This window comes from Papio anubis, chromosome 2 (assembly GCF_008728515.1).
Source record: "Papio anubis isolate 15944 chromosome 2, Panubis1.0, whole genome shotgun sequence".
Taxonomy (NCBI): domain Eukaryota; kingdom Metazoa; phylum Chordata; class Mammalia; order Primates; family Cercopithecidae; genus Papio; species Papio anubis.
Window position 1 is genome coordinate 103,188,481 of NC_044977.1, and position 24,185 is coordinate 103,212,665.

Genomic DNA, 24,185 nt, shown 5'->3' on the forward strand with positions numbered 1-24,185 from the left:
TTTTGTACATATTAAATGCTAAACCCATATAAGGTATTATTTGAGGATGGCCACAAATTGCCCAGAACAAGAACTGTTTTCTCAAACTTACAAAGGCCCAGGAGGGTCTTTCTTGGGACAAAAGCTTTGTCAACACTGACTTCTTTCTATTCCCACACTTCCTCCCGGCTCTGCAGTCTTGAGGAATTTCCAAAACTCCTATCTGTACAAAAGTACACAAAGTGGTGTCCTCATACAAGACTGCGTTAGTTTTCTTAAATTTTAGTGGAAAGAAATATTTCTCAAAAGCAAGATGACTACAAAATTTACAGAAATGTTTCCTGAATTCCATGACCATTCTGGATTTTTTTCAAATTCTTACTGTTGTTTCCTCACCTGACCCCACTCCATCTTGAAACACACCTGAAGAACCACTACTCCACCACCCAGGCAATTTGACCTAGGCCAGATATCACTTGGGATTGGGTTGGAAATCATGTATTTTTATGCAGTTAGCCACAACCACCACAGGCATTAATTAACCCTAAAGTCAAGCCAGCCAGCCTTGAATGGTGAAGGTCTCCTTTGTCCACACACAAGAGGACATGGTTTTCTTTTCACTCCAAATCTTTCTCCACCATTTTCTTTCAAGAGTAGGGGCGGGGGGTGGGGGCATGTGGGGGGTGGGGGATGCTGCTCCTTTTCCTGCCCAGAGTAAGAAGCCTTTAAATGTGGTTAAATACAAAGGAAAACATGAGGTTTCACTATTCACCATTTTAGATGTGGCCAGTGCGATTTTTCGTCATTAGAATCACCGCCACAGAAACCACTATAAAAATCCACCCTCCTGGTGCTAAGCCCTTCAGAGTAGATCATTTTAAAACCCCAAAATAAATGTCAACATTATTTTCACCTTAAAATTGAACACCAGGCAAAACACCCTATTCTATCGTGTGAATTGTCGTAATTCTAAATGGATGTGATGATTGCTAACCAGACAGAAAATTATTCTACTTCATGCATTTATCTTCATTTATCTCACATGCCTTCAAAGAAAAACAGCTTACCAGGATAGCCATTTCCATCCATATCAATGCCTCCCGATATGGACTGACCAAACATCCGGAGCACTGGATTTATCTTCCTCCCAGACAGTTTCTGAAACAGATAATAGGGAAATGGAGTCACAGGAAAAGACCACTGTCACAAATAAGAACTGTGACTGCTTTATTCCAGCTTCCCTTGACACTCGGTCTTAAAGTTGTTGAAAGAAAAAAAAAAAAAAAGAGTAATCCGAATGTGATCAGCAAGTCTTTAGCAGACAGTTGAAGACCACACACTCCTTTATTATTACTTGCCTTGGCCAAATGTCATCATTTAATTTTCTTTCTAAGTTCTGTGCTAATGAAAAAAATCCACCTAGACTACCATGATAATGTTTTGACATGCTGAAGTTCAAAATGGATACAGTTTAACTTCCATTTCTAATGGAGGTTCTGTTTGTTTTTACACAGGTGTAGCTGGCTGAAATTCTAAGAACATATTTAGCTTCTATCTTTCTTCCCAAATATGTACTAAATATTTAACACTCTCCTCCTAAGAGGCACACATTACAGAGTCTTTCCCTAGACAGACAGGTAATTAACGTGTCTAGCTGGAAAAGATGGCCATGTGGAAACTACCTCTCTGTCCAGCCAACCAGAAGATCTATAGATTCTGGAGCTTCACAGACAGGAGTGAACAGTTTTACCCAGTAAATCTAGAACTCCATGGTCCTGAACCTTCTTAAACTGTAGGAAGTCAAAACAACTCGGCTGAAGAAGATGCCCTCCCCTCTAGAAAACAGCCCCCTCAACCAACTGGAGTTCGCAACTTCACCATGGGACATGCTAGCATCTATGCTTACTTTATATGTTTTTTAAAAACGAAACTTTCTTTCTCTCTTTTTTTTTTAAGAGATAGAGTCTTGCTCTGTTGCCCAGGCTAGAATGCAATGGCACAATCACAGCCCACTGCGGCCTCAAACCCCTGGGTGTAAGTGATCCTCCCGCCTCAGCCTTCCAAGTAGCTGAGACTATAGGCATGCTCCAATATACCCAGCTGTTTTACTTTTTTGTCAGACGGGGTCTTGCCATGTTGCCCAAGCTGGTCTCAAACCCCAAGTCTTGAACAATGTTCCTGCCTCAACTTCCCAAGGAACTGGGATTACAGCCACTACTCCTGGCTGTGCCTACTTTTTATTCATCACTAAGTTCATCACACATCCACACAGGCAGCACTGATTCAGCAATATTTATTGTACAAACTGCCTTTGTCAAACTGAAGCTGCGCATCAACATTCATGTGGCGCAGTTCCTCACAAAGATACTGAACTTCTTGAATCAGAAAAGTCCCATCTTCTGGGATCTGACCTACTCTTTCTGCCTTTATCTGCATGGTTCCCAGGGGAGGCTTACTTCCTGATGCCCTCACTGTGGAGGACAAGAGAAATGCTTTGTTTTCAAAGTGCAACAGAACCAGGTTTACCAGCTATCTAGGGGCTCCCTTTGACTTTCTTTCCTTATCCTTCTCTTTCCTGAGTCATCCTGCAGAGAAGTCACGAAAGCAGGGAGGGGGTACTTTCCACAGGATCTACAGATGGAGGCACGAAGGATGCCCCCTGACCCCCAGCAGCTGATAACTGCAAATTACCCTCCTAGAAGTGATCAGAGAAGGCTGCTTGCCATCCTCGGTTAAGCCATCCAACAGGAAATGTGCAAGCACCAAAGTACAAATCAGAACACTGTAGGAAACACTGAAGAGAACCCTACATCCCACATGGCTCTGTCTAAACAAACATGCATGTGTGTCTGTGCATTTCTTAAAAGCCACATTTTGAAGCAGACCCTCTCAGCTCTGAAGTCCAAGAACTCTAGCAGCAGCCTGCCCCTGGATCTACATTTCTAAGGTATGCTGTGGCTGGGACGAGGGGGAGAGTGAAGGGGTGGTCCATCTGGGGGTGGTGATGCAGGCTTAAGTTATCCCACAGACATCTGCAGGCCATTATGCTATAAAGCCAAGAAGATAAGTCTGCCCAGTGCTAATAACCCTAAATGAAAACCAGGAGCCCTGGAAACCTCCGCTTGACCAGGTTTCTATGCAGTGTCCCTTCCAGCAAGAGAAGGATCACAGGAGCCGCCATATGCCCAGAGGGCTCTTGCATTGGGAAAGGCACACAAGGATCTTAAAATCAACACTCTCCGTGGTAAACTCAAGAGAGAGAGTTAAAGAGCAATGTGGAAGAAGTGTGGGCCCTGATCTCACAATTTACCCAGCAGAAATAATACCAATCTGGGCCAAAGCAAAGTGATTCCATTGCCCAGAGTTGTTTCTGATTCCTTCCTCTAGTTCACCCACACAATGCCTGCTCTGTCCAGGACCTGGGCCTGCAAGAATCTGCCATTAAAAGGTTTTGTTTTTTCCTTTTAAATCACTGCCCTTATCATACACATATTAGCAGCTTGGAAAAGTATAATCATAGTTGCTTCTTTCTTTTTTTTTTCTTAAAAGTCCCAAACCACTTCTCTTTGTCAAAGCAAAGGAGCCAGCCTGCATGCTGACAAAGGCAGGCTGGTCCAGCTGCTATCCCTGCTTCCTACTAAAGACACTCCATGCTAACCACAAGAGTTATACTGTGGTTCTCTACAGGGATTCCACCCAGCAACCAAACAAAACACTGGAGGGCCCCAGAGGAGGGGAAGCCAGGGTCTCTCACAGGTTGCCTCACTGTGTGATTAGCTTCTGAGGTCCAGGAAAACAAGCTTCCCGGAGGATGCGTGGAGAATGACCCTGACCGCTGCCCGAGCACGGGGCTCCTTGGGTGACTTTTAGCTTGTCACACTGGGAAGAGCATCAACGCCCCAGCCTAGGGCAGCTCTTGTGACTCAGATGTGGCCCCCAAACTGTGCCTAAAGCTCTCTTCCTCCTGCCTTGTAGGCGGAATCACCAAAGTTTATTAATCCCCTGTTATGTATTTCTAATGAAAAGAGGATGGTCTGGTTAGATAAATGCCCCTCAGAGAATGTACGCCTCATGGCAAAATAGTTTCCATATTCGTAAGTTTTCCTACTGAGTTTCTGAGTGTTCCTTTCTACAATGTGGAGTTGAGGATGGTGGTTACGATACAAGTTTCAGGCATCAGACTGGCAAAGATTCCGTGGCCATACTGCCACTTATGACCTTGGGCAAGTTAAATAACCTCCTTGGGGCGTAGTCACCTCATGGATAAATGGTGGATAATAAACGGACCCATCTTATATGGCTACTGTGAGGATTAAGGGTAAAGAAAGGGCAGAGTAGGCACCCAAAAAACAGTCCCTCCTCTTCCCAGTGCCTCCCAAAGCCCTGTCTCCTGCAAGTGAGGCACTGAGCTCAGCAGGAGGCCAGCAGACAGGGGATCTGAGGCACCAGTGACAACCAACCAACCCTCCACCCTTAACTAGTTTATCTCTATCTGCCACAGGACAATTATTCATGTAGAAGTTGTACTTGCATTTACATGCTGCCTCTTAAAATTAAAATACAAATATATACATATGAGTAGGAAGTAGTTAGCATGTAATAAGTGTTCAATAAATAAATATTTGTTGATTAGAAATTTCTCAGTGTGTGTTCTCTTCTGTCTCTGACCCACTGGGAAAAGACCAGAGCCGGTGCCACTCCACATGCAGACATCCACAAATGTCCTGACAATGCTTCTGCTGAGAGCATGACTTCCTTTTTTCCCATGGGCTGGGCTTGACACCATCAGCAAGATTGAACACCAAGCTGATACGGCAAAAAACAGAACTCACCACTTCCATGTTCCCAAGTATAGGGCACAAGGGCAGAGTCCTAACTGGCTCCTGGTTTTGAGGCCAGCTGGGATGACAGCCTGTGATCAGTTTCAGGCCCCTCCACCATGGACCATTGTCCTTCTAGATATATATTAAAATATATCCCTTTGCCTTAGCATAGACGGTTGACAAAGTAGTCACCAAAAAGAGAAAGCTTCCTTTCCTTTCTTTCTTTTTTTTTTTCTTTCATTTCTTTTTTTTTTTATTATTATACTTTAAGTTCTAGGGTGCAGGTTTGTTACATATGTATACATGTGCCATGTTGGTGTGCTGCACCCATTAACTCATCATTTACATTAGGTATATCTCCTAATGCTATCCCTCCCTCCTACCCCCTCCCCACAATAGGACCCGGTGTGTGATGTTCCCCTTCCTGTGTCCAAGTGATCTCATTGTTCAATTCCCACCTATGAGTGAGAACATGCAGTATTTGGTTTTCTGTTCTTGCGATAGTTTGCTGAGAATGATGGTCTCCAGCTGCATCCATGTCCCTGCAAAGGACACGAACTCATCCTTTTTTATGGCTGCATAGTATTCCATGGTGTATATGTGCCACATCTTCTTAATCCAGTCTGTCACTGATGGACATTTGGGTTGATTCCAAGTCTTTGCTATTGTGAATAGTGCCGCAATAAACATACGTGTGCATGTGTCTTTATAGCAGCATGACTTATAATCCTTTGGGTATATCCCCAGTAGTGGGATGGCTGGGTCAAATGGTATTTCTAGTTCTAGATCCTTGAGGAATCGCCACACTGTTTTCCACAATGGTTGAACTAGTTTACAATCCCATCAACAGTGTAAAAGTGTTCCTATTTCTCCACATCCTCTCCAGCACCTGTTGTTTCCTGACTTTGTAATGATTGCCATTCTAACTGGTGTGAGATGGTATCTCATCGTGGTTTTGATTTGCATTTCTCTGATGGCGAGTGATGATGAGCATTTTTTCTTAAATAAATGGCTCTAACTCTGAGTAAGAGTTGAAAATTATCTTCTTTAGGAAAAATGCATCCCTGAGTGTGAGCAAACTTGGGATTCTAAGAATTTTTTTTTTTTTTTAGTATTTAATAAGCAATATTAATTGTATCTTTCACAAAAGGGTAGGAAGGCCAAGGCAAGAAAAACGTTTTTCTTTGTACCTCCAGGGCATGGTGCATAACGAAGGTTCCAAACATGTTTGTTGAATGAATGTATGAATAGTTGCCATATCACTCTCACACCAATTACCATTGAGTACTGCGGGACTATCCCACTGGCATCACCGTGATAGATATAGACCGCCCCTGCGAAGTCGTCCTCCTTGGGTGCACCAATGGCCACATCTGAGGGTAGAAAAACAGCTATGGGTTAAAAAGCCACATTAACAATATAAGTGCAGCTTCCCTAATTCTGGTTATCATGTCTGAGTCCCTGGATACCAGAAATTATTAGTTGTTGATGGTCAAGCATTAATTTAGGCACATGATCCGTTAGTAGGAAAAAAAAAAAAAAAAAAGGCCGGGTGTGGTGGCTCATGCCTATAATCCCAGCACTTTGGGAGGCCGAGGCAGGCAGGTCGTCTGAAGTCAAGAGTTCAAGACTAGCCTGGCCAACATGGTGAAACTCCATCTCTACTAAAAATATAAAAATTAGCTGGGCGTGGTGGCACACGCCTGTAGTCTCAGCTACTCTGGCAGCTAAGGCAAGACAATCACTTGAACCCGGGAGGCAGAGGTTGCAGTGAGCTGAGATTATGCCACTGGACTCTAGCCTGGGCAACAGAGTGAGACTCCATCTCAATACGATCTCACCACTAGGAAAATTACAGTGAAAACTATAGAAGCTGACCGAGAAGAGTTTAGTTCCAAAAAAGTTTCTACCTTACGCTCATAAGAAAAACCACTGACCCATCCAATAAAAGAAATGCAAATCTAAACTACCTGCCCTAATTTCCGTCAGGGAGAATTCCATAGACAATGGCTATTGCGTAACTGAGAAAATCTGAGGTCCTGGATAAAGGACTATTCCTTATTATTATTTGATAATAAATCCATTCCTGGATAAAGGAAATGTACAGAGGGCATTCACTTCACACACAAAAAAACAACATTACTCTCACAAACTGGCAACTCCTAGAACAAAGCCTAGATCTTCCTAACTTTATTTCCTTGCTTCTAACAAAGTCATGTGTCTGCAGAAGTGAGGCCAAGGGGGAGGAAAATGAAGCCCTCTGTAGCCAGTGTTAGGAGGTATCAAAGACGTCTGGATGGCTGGCCTGGGCAAGGGTAGCCCCACCTCCACCACCATATACCCTGGTGACATGGCTGTTCCGCCTCCCGATGTCCTTATGCTGTGTATGCAGGGAGGCGAAGAGGCTCAAACAAGCCAGAGAGAGAGGCCAAGAGGCTGTGAGGAATACTGCTGTCCAAACAGACCTAAACATTAGGTACATATGCCTCCACGCCTCCCAAGACACACACACACACACACACACACACACACGTGCACTCTCAAAAGGCAACCCAGCTGCTGCTATAATCAGGCAGAAGATGTCTGGGTTTCTAATTCTCTCCTCACTCATTTCCCCATCAACGTGGTAGAGCATCATGGAGCATCAAAGGCTCGGAAGCAAGGAGAGTTGATGGCAGGATGAAGCTGTTCAAACTTCTCTGCCATAAGAAGTCCCAAATGAACCAGCCCCAAGGTTTGTTTCCACTGCAAACAACAAAGAACACTGAGCTAGTGAGAAGGGGTTACGCAGAGACAAAACTCCAGTGGGCTGGAAGCTCGGCCCTGCGTGTCTACACGGAGAGCACCTCTAAATGTGTCCTCTCTCCCTACCGCACATTGATGGGCCTTTGGAGTGGGCCAGTAGACCCAGGAGCACGCCACTAGAGATGGACAGTCAGCGGGCAGGCTGACCCTCTGAAGCAGAGCAGCGTGCTGCACCTGGAGGGGCTCCACGCACCGGGAACACTCACTCACCTGGGAACCCATCGTCATCCAGATCGTCCAGGCTGGCAATGCTTTCTCCAAAGTGCGCATTGTAGGCGCCATCCCCAGTCAGAGCCAGCTGCTCCTCGAGGGCTCCCTGGGAAACAGGATGGAGGAGAAAATGGAAAACAAAACAAAAACAAACAGAACAAACAATAAAAATCAATAAAAAACCAGAGCTTGAATGCTGCCCTGCTAGAGCACGCTCATCGACAGGAAACACCTGGGCAGAATTACAGGAACCCAAATTTCTCTCTCCTGCTGGCAAAATGAGTCCCTTTTACCTGCTTAGCAGGATGGTCTTCCATAGCCTGAGATGCATTTTTGAGGGAAGGAGAATGTCACGGTAGCCAATGACTACACTCCCCCTTGTCCTAATGCTCTACACACAAGCAAACCTCCCTACCCACCTGTCCCCCCTGTGCTCTCCGCATCCTTAAGGTATAGCAATTTTTCCCCAATGTTGTTTTAAAAGGGTACACATTTTTCTATTTTTTGTTTCCTGTGTCTTTTGGTACAAGTTTATAAAGCTGTTTTGCAAAGTGCATGTATGAGTTATCTTGATAGAGGGAGTCGTGGTTCAGAAAATCCAAGCACCCAGTCATTCTTGGCCAGGGGGTGGCTGTGGTGGCAGACGTCACTGTGCCTGTTATTCATGCGTGGCTCAGGTATGAATTTCCTGAGAAAATACTAACCAACAGGGGCGGGGGTCAATGATGTACAAAGGCAGGAAAAGTCATCTGACTTTGGGGGAAAAAGTCATACCCACTCTCACCCCAAATCACTGACACATGAATACCAGAGTGATACAATGCAATCTGATGTCTTGGGGCATGAGAAGATTTATGCATTCCCCAGTGCAGAGGCAGTCTGGGCCCACTATATCCCACAGGCCATCCTGCGAGTGTCTGGCTTTTACCATGACCAAGTCTTCTTTCTCACTATAAACACAATTTACAACTTAAAAACAGTCAAGGTGAGATGATTTCTTGGGTGAATGAAACCTCCACCCCAAAACACAAATATGCATTAATTTCTTTCTTTCAGTGTCGTGGGGAAGAGGAGAGGAACACCAGCAACTGATTCCTTCTATGTACCAGGCACTGTACAGCCAGCTCCTCATTCAAATCACACAATGACTCCATAAGGAAAATCTTATGATGCCTCTCACTTCACAGATGAGGAAATTGGGCCACCAATTTCAAGCCATTTGTCCACATCACACAGGCTAGCACATGGCAAAACCAAGATTCAAACTCAGGTCCACCCTGCTCCAAAGTCAGCATTTTTTCCCCTCCTCCACACTGCCTTCTGATCTTTATTCAAATGGCTATGTCAACAGAAATGAGAATACTCTGGTACTTAGAATAACCACACAACATCAAGAAACACTGGTTGGCAGGAGAGGGTGTAGGTGCATCATGCCCAGTGGAGGCCTGGGGCAGTTCTTATGCTTCAAGAGTCCACCTCCTGATTTAGACACACAGTCTGGCTGTTGGACCTGACTCCTACACAAATGTCTCAGTCTCCTGCAAATATAATGGCAGACACCACTGAATGCCCACGGCACTCATCTATTTAATGTCCCCCTGATTTCTCCCTGCACCCTGCCCTGACCTCCTAGAATGTCAGTGGGGATGCAGTGCCAAGGGCTCCTGCAACAGGTACCAATAAGCACCTTCCCTCTCAGGTATTTTATTTTTTTTAGAGACAGAGTCTCGCTTTCTAGCCCAGGCTGGAGTGCAGTGGTGCAATCAAAGCTCACTACCACCTCAAACTCCGGTGCTCAAGGGATCCTCTCGCCTCAGCCTCCTGAATAGCTAGGATTACAGGCAACCACCACTGCACCTTGCTTGTTGGCTTGTTGACTGATTGACTGATTAACTGAGTGACAAGGTCTCACTCTGTCACCCAGGCTGGAGTACAGTAGCATGATCATGGCTCACTGCAGCCTCCACCTCCTGGGCTCAAACAATCCTCCCACCTCAGCCTCAGCTGGGACCACAGGCAAGCACCACCACACCTGGCTAATTTTTTGTGTGTTTTTAGTAGAGACATGGTTTCACCATGTTGACCAGGCTGGTCTTGAACTCTTGGCCTCAAGTGATCCTCCTGCCTTGGCCTCCCAAAGCCTCCCTGGTTTTAGATCTGCCTTCCTGAAAAGCCTGAAAACCTCAGAGGCAACATAAGGCTCTAACAGTCCCTGGCTCTCCTTTCACTGTTTCCTTCCTTTGTGGCATCTGCTCACTTAGTTATAGCTAAACCTCTGCCCTCTCCCAACTGGGATACCTAGCATCTCAGCCACTGCTTAACAGTATACTTTGACTTATTTTTTTTAATATGAAATTATATTCTTACTATTAGGATAAAGATAAAACTAAACATCTACTCAGAGAGCTGTTACTCATATTCTCTATGTATTTGGCGTATTTCTGAGGACTGGTTATAAATGCAGTTTTCATCTCGTTTTCCACTGATTATCTCATAAGCATTTTCTCATGTTAGATAAAAGGTAGGCGGCACCAGAATGTTTTCACTGAACCACCTCACTCTTGTTGAATACTTGTACTTCCAGATCCTGAAAAGACTGCTTTCTCCCTGGTCTCCTGCCTCCACGATGCACTGCTGTGCCCCAACCCAGCCCCCACTCACCCACCCTCCATTAGCTACAGAGGGCCAGAGGCACCTTTCTGTCCATGTCACGTCCCTTTCGTGGTTCTGCAGAATAGGGGACATCAAGATTATTGGTCGGGCGTGGTGGCTCACATTTGTAATCCTAGGGAGGCCAAGGAGAGCATATCACTTGAGATCAGGAGTTTGAGACCAGCTGGGCCAACATGGTGAAACCCCATGTCTTCTAAAAACACACAGAAGAGTAGCCAGGTGTGGTGGCAAGCACCTGTAATCCCAGTTACTTGGGAGGCAGAGGCAGGAGAAGAGCTTGAACCCAGGAGGCAGAGGTTGCAGTAAGCCGAGACTGCGTCACTGCACTCCAGCCTGGGTGATGGTGTGAGACTCTGTCTCAAAAAAAAACAAAAAAGAAAACAAGATTATGGCTCCCATGCAGTCCCTCGACCCCCCATGCTGAAGTGAGTGGTGACACCACCTCACACCCCAACCCACTTGCCCAGCTTCGCACTGGGAGCTCAGCTCCAGCCCACCCTGCCTGTCTGCTAACTCCTACGCCTTCTCCAAGATTCCCCAGCCATTGTGTCCTCCTCTGCTTCCCTGGGAAGATGTGCATATGCTCCCAGAGAGGTGGCATAACCTTGAGACACAAAGCATGCCAACTCTGAAGCCAGCTTGCCTAGGTTCAAATCCCAGCCCCACTTCTTAGCTGTGTGGTTTTGGACACATTACCTAACCTCTCTGGGCCTCAGTTTTTTCACCTGAAAAATGGGCACCCTTGATACCATGTGTACATTGCATTGAAATCTCTCACAGAAAGCAGGAAGAAGAGTCCCTGGTACATAGTAAGCACTCAAAAGACAATTATTAAGATTCCTCCTTGGCCCCTGGGTGTACGCAGTTGTAACATTGTATATAACTTTCCATTAATGGACCACTGAGCTTATTCAAGACAGAAATCACATATTTTCATCTCCTCTGGGTAACACAGCCCCCAGTGCCCACCTAGAGGGGTGCTCAGGCACTACTAGCTGGACAAATGTCCCTACCCCACACCCATCCACACGTTGCCCAGTATTGTACTCACATTTCCTCTGTTGATGTAGACAGTGACCTGTCCCTCGTCCCTGATCTCAGAAAACATGGGGGCCCCCACCAGCAGGTCAGAGAGGCCGTCCCCATTCAGGTCAACTGCACACAAGGAGGAGCCGAAGTAAGAGCCCATCTGCAACCAAGTTGAGTTGCAACAAAGCATTCAGTGTCTGCTCTCACACAAGGATGCCCTCGCTTTCCTCCACCCCATTGGCTTTAGAAACATCCCTCAGAGGCTGGATGGCTATGCTGCCCCCTAAGACAGAATGCCTAGCAAAGAGTGGAATACCCAACTTCCAGCAGCAAGGCAGGGCCCCAGTCAGTGTGACCCAAAGTCCCCTATTCCTGGAGTCCTATCAAGGGGAAGATAAATAGATTGATGCCCAGAGAATGAGGTGCTGTTTTTAAAAATGCAAGCTGAGGATTCAAAGTTAAGCTACAACCATAATAAAAATGCCCCTTATATCGAACATTTGACAAGGCCAAGCAAGTAGGAATATGAAATCTCACAACACAAGAAAGGCATGAAAATAAATGTTACATGGGGAAATAGGTTATTTTCTCCCGGTCCTATGCATAGCTAAAGGTTGGTTAGGAAGGCATGAGCTGAAGTGACAGAAAAAGGTACAACTTTTAAGACTGTTTGACTGATGAGAGAACAGAGCAAGATAATATTGACTTTTAATTATAGCTTAATTAGGAGTCTCAAACCCATATACCAACAGGATCCAGGCAGGTGACAGGCACAGGAAAAAAAATTAATGTGGCAAGTGACACTTGTCTTCCATGTCTACATAACAATAGGGACTGGTGGAGACTGTGGCAAACTGAAGCCCACAAGCCTGGCTAAAGCAGCAGCTTCTACCCAGGTGCAGCTAACTGCCACCAAGAGGAAGGCTGACCCAGAGAGGAGTAACCTTTGCATTTTCCAAAAGAAGTCAAAAATTTAAAACTTTATTTATTTTATTTTATTTATTTATTTATTTTTAATTTATTTTTTTGAGACGGAGTCTCGCTCTGTTGCCCAGGCTGGAGTGCAGTGGCCGGATCTCAGCTCACTGCAAGCTCCGCCTCCCGGGTTTACGCCATTCTCCTGCCTCAGCCTCCCGAGTAGCTGGGACTACAGGTGCCCGCCACCTTACCTGGCTAGTTTTTTTGTATTTTTTTTAGTAGAGACGGGGTTTCACCGTGTTAGCCAGGATGGTCTTGATCTCCTAACCTTGTGATCCGCCTGTCTCGGCCTCCCAAAGTGCTGGGATTACAGGCTTGAGCAACCGCGCCCGGCCTAAAACTTTATTTAAAGTGCCAGTGTTTTAAATGCTCACAACTTCTTCATGCGTAAAAACAATAAACAAATGCTGTGCAAGCCAAACAAAATATATGTAGGCTGTATTGTTTCCAAAGGCTGTCAGTTTGCAACCTCTACTTAAAAAAAAAGAGAAAAAAAAGAGAAGGAGGGGAGGCCAGGCATGGTGACTCACTCACATACTCCCAACACTTTAAGGGGGCACAGTGGATCCACAAGGTCAGGAGTTCGAGACCAGCCAGCCAACATGGAGTGAAACCCCGTCTCTACTAAAAAATACAGAAATTAAGCTGGGCATGGTGGCGGGCACCTGTAATCCAGCTGGGGAGGAGCTGAGACGGGAGAATCACTTGAACCTGGGAGGCGGAGGTTGCAGTGAGCCAAGATCGCGCCACTGCACTCTAGCCTGGGTGACAGAGCAAAGACTCTGTCTCAAAAAAAAAAAAAAGAAAGAAAGAAAGAAAGAAAAAGAAAAAGTATTATTCTTTTAAAATAAATGTTTTCTAATAACAGGCCCCTGGCTTGATGGACATGAACAAGTATTTTCTTTTACTGCTGGAGTTTGTTGGCAGCTGACCCAGGGAGTTTGAGGGAAAGAGGTAAAGGACACTCCAATCTATTTCCTGCAGCTAACAGGATCACAGGAGGGCTTTGTAGTGGCCGCTCAGAAATCCTTCCCCAGTGATATGCCAAGGCCACCTCCCTCCCCTCCGACTACCCAATCTCAAAGGAGAAAGGAACAGGAAAGGGTTGAAATCACAGAGGGTGAGGAGGCAAGAAATCGAGTTACCAGTCACTATTTCAGTGGCCTTGCCAATCTCCCCATCTGCGCTTTGGTAAAAGAAATCAGTAAGACACAGGCAAAGACCCAAAGAGCCAAGCTGCTGGCTGCACTCACTGGCTGAGCCCCAGGGGAACTGTTTGTTTCATTCCAAAGGGCTATTTAATTTGGCATCTTCATCAATGTTAAATTAGAAATCTCTGTATGTGAAGTTTCCTACCTAAGTTTTGAAATACAAATGCTTCACATACTCCGTCAATTCAATAAAACTTCAATATGGCAATGACATGCTTTGGCGTTAGCGTCCAATGATCAGAGTCCCCATCAGCCTGGAAATATGGAGATGTGTGTCTGTATTAACATCTGAACTGCACACATGTTGGTGATTTCTTATATGTACTATTTGGAGAAAGTCAACCAATAAAGACAAAAATCAGCTTTTTTTGTTTTGGTGGGGTTTTTTTATTTTTTCTTATGGGAAGCCAGGATGCAGAACTATCTGACCAAATTCTAGCCAAACAGAAGCAGAAGTGAACCGGTGGTTTGCTGAGTTAGAACTCTCCTGTCTATGTGGCTCTGAACATAGGGATAAAGCTAAAGGCATCCTTTGAAAGCCTGGGGTCATGTCCTTTCGTAGGAGGTAATAGAGAAGTCAGACAGACATGAATGTCTCATTTCTTCTGGCAAGAAGCAGAATATGTTGTATAAAGAAAGGTCATGGCCTATTTCAAAAGCAGAACGATGATGACAGGATAAAGCTACTTGGAGACACTAGTAGAAGGAAGTGAAGGCAAGAGGGCTGTGAGTGAGTGGCAGAAAGAAGGGGTGCCTGTGGAATGGTGCAAAGGTTAGGGCCAAAGAGCCCTAAAGAAAGAAAAAGTCAAACAGCTACGAAGCCAGGAAGTTGAATACCTGGGCCCTTCTGTCCCTTCTCAGGGAACCTGATGTATCTTGGTATGATAAGGACACCCAAGCAGACATTCAAGCTTGAACCTGTCCTGGAACTCAATGGCAGAAGTCTTCAGGAAGTTTGGACAAGTGGGTTCCCAGAGGTTAATCTCATCCTCCTTGCACCATCCACTCTCAGATCTACCCCCCAAAACCTGATCAACTTGAGCATAGGTTGTCATCCAAACCAAGAGGTTTTCAAGGAGGAGAGAGGGCACAATTACAGACTGTTAATTACTTGAGGGCAATAGGCATTAACTGGGCCTCCCCAGGGCACAGACAACAAGGAGTAGGGCAGGGAAGGAAGAGCAGTTTGGGGGGCACAGCTACAGTTGAACATAAAGATACTCAGAAAATAGGGTGATGGGCACATTTAAGTTCCACAGTTCATTTTAAATAATCCTTGGCCAGGTGCGGCGGCTCATGCCTATAATCCCAGCACTCTGGGAGGCCAAGGTGGGTGGATCCCTTGAGCCCAGGAGTCTGAGACCAGCCTGGGCAACATGGTGAAACCCCATCCCTACAAAAAAAAAAAAAAAAAATTTGCTGGGCATGGTGGCACATGTCTGTGGTCCGAGCTACTTGGGAGGCTGAGGTAGGAGAATGGCTTGAGTCCGGGAGGCAGAGGTTACAGTGAACCAAGATCACGCCATAGTGAGACTCGGTTTCAAAAAAAAAAAAAAAAATGGAATCCTTTACCTTTAGGCTTTCAAACCCAGGTACATTTGAAGGGAAGAGGGAGATTGTTTCCATGCTAGATACATTCACCAATTTCTTATCTTCTGCAGAAGATCTAAAATGTTAGCCTCAGTTCCACGCACACCCTACTTGCTCTTTAGGACTCTCTTTTGTAAATCACAAATAGCACGGAGTTATTTGTTTTCTAACTTTAGGGGTGCTTGGAAAACCTTTTTGCAGAATGGCTCACAGTCATTTTCCAGTGCTGTTGCTTTGGGGTTTTGGAAATGTTAAAATAACACAAGCCAGCAGAGTTCTCAGGGGAAGGCAGAGCCATTCTGAGGAAAAATGCAAAACCAAGTTTGGTGATGCATTTTTCATTCAAAAGATAATGACAATTATATACTAAGCATACCTATTTGGATTGTTAAAATTGCAAAAAGGTCTACTTGAATGGGATTTTTGGGACTCGGAATATGATTCACCATCAGAACAACATGGAAGGCATACAGCAGTTCTAACTCAGCAGGAACAGAATCAAGGAGGCACATGGCCTCCTCCCATGTCTCAGACATCCTATGCTTCTTCCCAGATCCCACTAAGACTTCTACCAAGACCAGCCTCCAAATTACCCCCACAGCTCCCAGCCTAAACTTGTGTCCCTTAGAGTAGTCAAGCTCAGCCAAACAGTCCTGCTGATCTAAGCCACACAAGGAGTGCATGACTGATAAGCTCATGAAAACGGTTGCTTATTAATAGCAGGACTCTCTAATTGGCTTAATTTTAGATGACAGGACAGTATAATGGAAACTTTCAGAAAGCAGAGAGAGGATTAGGGACAGGGTGGGGAGGACCCAGGCAGACTAATCTCACCCAGGACTAACTTTAGGGCAGCACCCTGAGCTATTTCTGCTTCAAGGTTCTAAGAGGAATCAGGCAACCTGTGTTTGGATTTTCTCTGTGTGGCAACAGTCATCTTGGCAATGACAGTTGAGGGCTGAGGATTCAGGAAGTGGTAATGTTGGGCTGGTGAGACAGGCTCAGTGAGAAGCACTTCTTGCTACCTATACTCAGAAATATCTGCTGTCTCTGGAAGTGGAGATGTGTTGAGAAAGGATAGAGGCAGAGAGACAGGGCATGCAGTTGATGACAGTCTGAACTATGGACAATCTCTTAAAACTCTGTGCTGTAACTTGGCCACATATAACTCATCTTGCTACAGAATGTCTCCTAAAGCGAGTATGAATTCCATGAACGCACAGGTTACATGTACCGCTGAGAAGGTAAAGACACCACAAGCAGATAGCACTGCCATAGAAACATAGGGCACAGGTAGGGCCTTCAAACCAATTTTCTAAAAAGTACTGACTCCCACATGATCACATCTCTCAAATAAAAAATAGTCACTTATACCAAGAACCTCACCTTTTTACCTGATGCTTGAAAGATCTTAATTAAGGTGCCTGATCTTCGGTCAGCTCTGAAAATATAAACCTACGGAATGAAAAAAAAAATCTAGTTAGGATGAAATCAATGATGAAAGATATTTATCAGCATCCTCCTAGGAGTCCTATTTAAAGGCTTAAGGGCCAAGTGCACAGCAGATGTGCTTATGCTAGCTGATGATCATGAAGAAGTCAGCTGTCATTTTACCAACACTGCAAATAAAAGGGTCCTTCAACCCTGAGGCAGATATCACCTCCACTGCTCCTGAACCACATTCCTTATAAAAGCCACACACAATAAGACCCAAGGAGCTTCCAAATTACAAGTAAACAATTCAACTCTGAGAAAAAGCTAGTATTTTGTTTCTTGAAATATGTCCTTTATTCCTTTTTTTTAAATTAGTTGGTGGTATGGATTGGACTTTATTCCCAATAGGACTTTAACAGGCATTACAACAGAAGACAAAGGGATGGGCAGAGGTGAATACTGTACACAAAGCAGTTTCCCAAAGTGATTTCACATCATATTAGAGTTATGTGATCTGCCTAGGTAAATATGAGTTTCGTTTGGGAAATGTGGAGTTAAATATCAAGTGAATTCCTTGACTGTGGAACTTTTTAGAGCCTTTAGCATGTTCACGTGAACTATGCATCTCCACTGCAAAGATGATCACTGACGTTTAACTTCCTAAATGTACTTGACTATGGAAGTTCTTTTTTTCAGATTACAACTCGTGGGAAGAGTGTCTCATGAGAACCAGTGTAAGTAACCTTCCCATGAGATAAGGAACTGCCATCTTAGTGTGAGTGCTTTTGTGCCCTGACACTAGAATATCCAGCAAAATCCTGAAGGCCAGAGGTCTATTCTGGGGTCCTTGGGAATCAAGTCTGCACTAGCCCCAATCCCTGGGAATGTGGAATTGTCGGCAACTTTGTCACTACGACCAGTTTCCCCCATGCCTCTCAGGTGGTCTAACTGAAAGAGAAGCATTTTTATGTCGCTGTCTCGCTCTATCAATTATAAGTACCATTCTCATCTTTTTAACTTTATCCTCTGCACCCCCCAGATAGCCAATGAGAGGGGTTTGCAGGGGTGTCGTCTTAAGACTTGACAGGGACTACGAAGTTCATCACAGTCATCTGAAGGGAAAACTACAAAACCAGAAGGTGTTTTCCGCAACTAAGGAGAAAAGAAAGCTGCTATCGTTAGCATAGAGGCACCCACATTACTGTGAACTAGAGGTAGGCATTTTTACCATTTCTACAGAGATGCCCGGTAGCCTGCAGCCCCTCCCCAAGAAGACGACATCAATGCGAACAGCTCTCAGTGCTTCTTTCTCTACTATTTAGAGAAATTCAAGCAACTCAGAAAGAACCACCTCCTTCTTCAGGTGATCGAAGGTCACCTGCTTGATCCCTCCTCCCTGCCGGCTCGGCCCTGGTTTATCTGGTTTCAGTTTCGGAGAACCTCTCTCCACAGCAACAATGTTAGGGAGGAGGGAGGCACATGCTCCAGAAAAGTGAACAGCAGCTCCTAACCTCTGCCCAGGAGGATCCACAGAAATTACCCTTAGCCAAGCCTAGTCAACTGGAAAGTTTGTCAGCTCCCTGATCATCCTGACCTCCTGGCTGAAGGCTCCAATTACGAGCGGTCTCAGCTCATCTGGGCCAATCCAGAATTCAGATCCCACTTCTCCAAGCTCTGGGAGATACGACCAGACTCTATCACAGGTCTACCCCTAGAGGCTCAGATCCAAAGTTCATTCCTCTGTTCACTCAGTCTTTCCCATCAGGCAACCTATGGAGCTTCTTAAAAATGCGGGTTCCTGATCCATCTGTACCCACTCAATCTGGATTTCCTGTATCTTCATGATAAAGAACCAATGAGTATAGTTCACAATTCAGGCCCCTCAGAGGTCATTTTTCCCAAAGGAATTCAGACAGCCCTAGATCCAGGGGGTGGGTCTTTTGGCAGATACTGTAGTTTAGGGAAAGCCAGACCCACATATTTCCAGTCCAGCCTTTGGGCTGAACCAGTCTTGGGAACCCAATGTTCCTTCTAAAACACTGGGGGAAAAAATATGAGAATAATTTGGGGCATGAGTAAAGCCTCAAAGGTATCTGGGACTAGACCTAGCTCCATTAAATCAAAGCCAAACTTAGGAAGGGTTTGGGATCTGAAGTTGGACAGCACTAAATGCCATTCTTTTGAAGGACACCATAAGGCCAGAGCTCAGTCTTATAAATTACACGCACACACACGGTCAGCTGTGAAAAACCTCAGATGAGAGTGTGCAGGAAATGGAGAGTGTGAGTAGTACTCACACTCCAATTGAGCTTTCAAGGGAAACTTTCCAATGAAGTGGGGCAGTCAGGGGGTTCCTCATCACCTGCCCACCAGCCACCCAGTAGAATGTTCAGGTCAATGTCAGCTGACAAACCTCTGCACCAGGGACAGCATGCTCCCCTCTTCTGTCTGACCCCAGCTATTCCACAGACATTTCTCCTCACCTTGCCGATGCCTTTGTCCTGTGGGGCACCTCCTACCACATCAGTCGTGGACGCGTGAGAGAAGTGGCCAGCGGTCACTGCGTAGCCTGAACAGGATGGGCGGAAACCAAGCACAGGGTTGAAAAAGAAGGGAAGGGAAAAAAAAAAACATCCATCAGAGGAAAATGTTTCTCAAGCATGCCCCCTACTCTTGGAACATAAACTACCAGGAAAAAAATGGCAGCTGTCAGCCTTCTCACGCTGAAATGGCTCTCATCTCACAAAAAGTCATGTTCACAAGGACATCAGGGCAGGAAAGAGGGCTTTCTGAGTGTCTTCTTTGGGACAAGTACTGTATTAAATACTATATATCTGTTTTCTTCCTTTCAAGGCATAGTTTTCATACAGTAAGGTCACATATCTGACGTGTAAAACTCAATGAATGCACACATGAGTGTAGCCATGCAACCACCACCCAGATCAAGGAAGTGACTATAACCACAGAACCATAACCCCAGAGGGTTCCCTCATGCCCCTTCCCAGTCAGTACGCCCTACACAGGTAGCCACTATTCTGACTTCTATCACCATATAATAGGTTTGCCTTTTCTTGAACTTCACACAACGTAACATCTGTGACATTCATCCACATCGTTGAGTACAGTAGTGGTTTGTTTCTTTTTATTGTTGAGTAATATCCCGTTATATAAATATGTCATATGTTTATTCTGTTGCTGGGCATTTAGGTTGTTTCCAGGTTCGGGTTATTATGAACAAAGTTGCTACCAACATTTTTATGCATGTCTTTAGGTATCTCTTTCAGTCTAACAACTTTATGAAGAAGGCATGACTGCTTCTTCCATTTTACACATACAGAATTAGAAAAACCTGTTAAACAACATGCCAAAGATCACATAGCAAGACTCAAGTCCAATCTGTGTCTGCAAAGCCCTTGCTGTTAACCACACTCCCTTCTACAAGAAGGCAAAAGAAGCTGTCAGTGGGTGGGTGAGTAGATGCATGGTTGGGTAGATGCATGGGTGGACAGGTGGGAGGGTGGTCAGTGAAAAAATATGGATGCAAAAGGAACCTAGAAACAAAGGAAAAGATTGCCTAAGCTTAGCCTCAATGTCTCCTGCTTTCTGGGAGCCTGGCTAGCAGGCTGAAAGCTCTCCTCTGGCCAGCATAAATCCTGTACAGGCTGCCATATAATCCCCAAACTTGTCATCACCCTCTAACCCTAATGTGATTGTAAGTTGTTTGAGTTTTGCGATGACATCATATCATGATCAATTCTTCCTCACTACGTGCCTGATTTCTCTCAGACTGGAGATTGATAGTACCTAAGAGTATTCTGAGTGAGATCAAAGCCTGAACTGATCCTTGATAATCCCTGCAGCTGATAAGAGCCTCTAATGTGTATACAAGGAGAAACCACAGGCCCTAAGCTTCAAAGGATCTGTGCTAGACCCCAAACCCATCATCCAAACTGGACTTTCTTCTGCCCTCTCTTCATTCCCTGATTCAATAAATATGTGTTGAGTTCCTACCATACACAAGGCACTATACTATACCAAGTCTGGGAAATGAGAGACAATCTCACATTTTGTGCTTCCAGCCCAGTGAGAGGTACAGTACCAGTGCTACGTGCTCTCTCAGATGCACCCACAGGGAAGGAAGCTCAGCATTTAGACTCTGCACTCAGAAACCACAGGTTCATACCCCAATTTTGCTACTTAGGAGCCATGTGACCTTGGTAAGATGTATAACTTCTTTGCTCCTCAGTTTCTTTATCTATAAAATGTAGATAACAATACCTACTTCATAAGGTTGTTTCAGAAATTAAAAGAAATAATATGCAGAACCTGGCATAGGGTAAATGCTTAATAAACAACAGTATTAGGCAGCTGAGTGCCTACAGGAGCAAATACCCCAGAGTAGAAGGATTGTTGGGTCTATACTACCCAGCAAAAAATTTGTAGTTAGAAGGGAAAAGGCAAGTCAACAACTCCCTAATCCCATTTAACAAGAAGTTCCCAGTGATGCTATGCAAAAAGGGAATCAGAGCCTTTCCCTGTAAGTTACGTGTCATGAATGTGAAAGAGCATTGTGTGTCATCATTAGGCCCTCCTAAATTTAGCTTCATTTTCAATCCAGAATTATAGCATTTAGGGCATGAATTAAAGAAAAGAGTCTTGTAATTGTCATCTACACAAGCAAAGTCAGCCTATGTCTCTTCTTAAATTGGCATGGACCTTGCCCCAGTGTCATTCTGCCTGATAGCTAAATTAAATTGTGTCTATCTTCTTTCCCGAAGATTGAAAGACTTAAGAAAATAAGAGATATTTTTCTGAGCCTTTAATTAACCTTCAGCATTAGGTTGCCATCTGTCATGATAATTTCTAGTTCTTATCTTTCTACTTGCAGCCAGTTTTGTGATCAGAATGCAAGGAATCCTTCCAAAGGGACGCCCATGGAAAATTAAGACTCCGTCACACTCATTTGTACCTGACCATCTGAACTTTGACAATTGATAAAATGAGAAAATAAAATGTTTATTTCCCTGGAGGTTCAACTGTCAGCTCTTTAATTAAAGCATACAGTTTTAATTCAGTTCCCTCCTTGGTTTTCCTCTCTACTTTCTGTGTGTGGAGCTAGATGTGAAGACGCCCTGGCTAAAGATGTAAGTCATTAGAACAACAGGCGTCAAAGCCAACTAACTCCTCTTTCCAACAATAAAGCAATAATTTGTGAATCTGGTGGGAATCACTCCCATTTCCCCTTTCTTACCTGTTCTCTCCCCGAGTACTCACCCAGGTAGGTGTACCGCCTGTTCATGATCACTTCATCGTTCAGTTTTAAGTACGTGTTGTCAGTAAGGTTCAGCACTTTGACGGTTCCAGCCCAATAAAATGACCCTGGGGCACCCATCACCACCAGCTCCTACCAAAAAGAAATCCAACGGTTAGCAGAGAAGGAAGTGAGGAGGGGAAAGGAGGGGAGTGCAATGAGAACCACAGTCACAACAAAGGAGAAATTCCTCACACCAAGAACTTTCTTTTTCCCCCCACTAAGCAATAAAAACACATTTCACCAGATTCACCAGCATTATGGAATCTATTATACAGACGGGGTTATCAGAACTAAAGATGTGAAGAGACTGAGTAAGGTGACAGATTCACGACAGGCCAGGCCCCTATTCTATCCACAATGAGACCACACACATTTCCTCAACTTTACATCAGGCTCTAACAAAGAAATGACAAACAGCTGACATTGACCTCAACCACAGATTCCGGGGAGCACCACTCATGAAAAGCAGCAAGCAATACCGCACCCTGCCTGGACTTCAGGCTCACCATCCAACAACTCCCCCGCCCTGATGCGTGGCAAGAGGAAACTGTGCACTAGTACTCCAGGGAATCCCCTCCAAACCACACTCAAGACCCTCTCAGGGACATTCTAGAACATGGTTTTCTGATCATTATGGTCTACTGTAAACTTGGAAGAACAAAACCAAGAGACCAGAGAGGTCAACTAAGGAAGGACACAAACTGGAAGAGAAGACCGCAGGCAGCAAAAGACAGTATCACTGTTAAAAATGGACTCAAGGCCGGGTGCAGTGGCTCACGCCTATAATCCCAGCACTTTGGGAGGCCAAGGCGGGCAGATCACTTGAGGTCAGGAGTTTGAAACCAGTCTGGCCAACATGGTGAAACCCCATCTCTACTAAAAATACAAAAAGTAGCCAGGCATAGTGGCACATGCCTGTAATCCCAGCTACTCAGGAGGCTGAGGCAGGAAAATTGCTTGAACCTGGGACATAGAGGTCTCAGTGAGCCAAGACTATGCCACTGCACTCCACCCTGGGCGACAGAGCAAGACTCTGTCAAAAAACAAAACAAAACAAAACAAAACCCAGGCTCAAGAACATAAGAGGTTCAACATACAGCTGTCTTCAGCATTTAGATTGGCGGAAATGGCCAACAGGCCTGAGAGCATGTTCGTGCCGCAGAACCATCACCAATGCTGATGATAACCCTAAGTCCCCAGAAATGATTTGGTTACCCAAGGAAGTCAGCACAGGTATCTGCTGGGGTTTTCCCCTGGGTGATAAGATAATGGGAACCAATCAACGCATCCCCTGCACTCTCATTCCCAAAGTTTATTTCCTTTGTATTTTTCCAAATTCTAGACCAGACTGTTTTCCAAGAGTGCAGGACTCAGACAAAATTCAACACTGTCCACTCTTTCAACCACATTAGGGTCCTCTCCTGCCACTGCCTCCTCAGACTGCATGCCTAGGACACTCTAAACTAATTCTGGTCTTCGGCACTCCCTCTGCTCTTTCTATCTACATCTGTGCAAGCCCTCATACTTCCTCTGCCTGTGTAACCCTTTCACAGTATTCAAAACTCAATTGAAATATGGGTGAATCCTAGACCAAATGTTGATGAGAAAAAAATGACTCAATTCATAGGAAGTTATAGAATGAGCAAAACCAATCCACAGTGATGGAAGCCAGATCGGTGGGTGCCCAGAGTAAAGAGGAGGAGCACTGTCTGCAAAGGGGCATGAGGAACTTTCCGAAGTGATGGAAATGTTCTCATCTTCATTCAGGCAGAGACAACGTGGTATGCACATTTGTCAAAACTCATCGAACTCTGCATTTAAAATAGTGTATTTTGTTGTATGTATTAATATTTTTAATAATCTTCATTTCTTTAAAATTCCAGAACAGTGATTAAACACTAACAAGGAAGTCATCGCATAAAAACACAAAACGTGCTCATGAGATGACATTTGACAAGCATTAAGACGAAGCTCCCATTGTGCAGAGGCTGTGCTGGAGCTAGAAGGCAGGCTGTGCTTGTATCCATCAGAGGTCCCTGGCTTTCAGTCCTTCCTTCCTCCAACAAGGAATCCCTACTTTTGGATTACCTACATTTTCTAAAGTTTCGACACTGCACTAAGAAATAATCAGAATTATTT

At 44.8% G+C, this 24,185-nt stretch overlaps 1 protein-coding gene across 1 annotated transcript in view; it reads right to left on the reverse strand.

Annotated features, from left to right (window-relative positions):
• The window catches only part of ITGA9 (integrin subunit alpha 9), a 390,243-nt gene that overhangs the window by 308,966 nt on the left and 57,092 nt on the right, over positions 1-24,185 (reverse strand). Inside the window, exons 6-12 of the mRNA XM_021934572.2 lie at positions 22,007-22,136; positions 19,216-19,301; positions 16,685-16,753; positions 11,542-11,679; positions 7,818-7,923; positions 6,081-6,175; positions 1,047-1,137 (exon numbers count right to left, since the gene is read on the reverse strand). Of these exons, the coding sequence (XP_021790264.2) occupies positions 1,047-1,137; positions 6,081-6,175; positions 7,818-7,923; positions 11,542-11,679; positions 16,685-16,753; positions 19,216-19,301; positions 22,007-22,136 (715 nt within the window). The remainder of the gene's footprint in view (positions 1-1,046; positions 1,138-6,080; positions 6,176-7,817; positions 7,924-11,541; positions 11,680-16,684; positions 16,754-19,215; positions 19,302-22,006; positions 22,137-24,185) is intronic.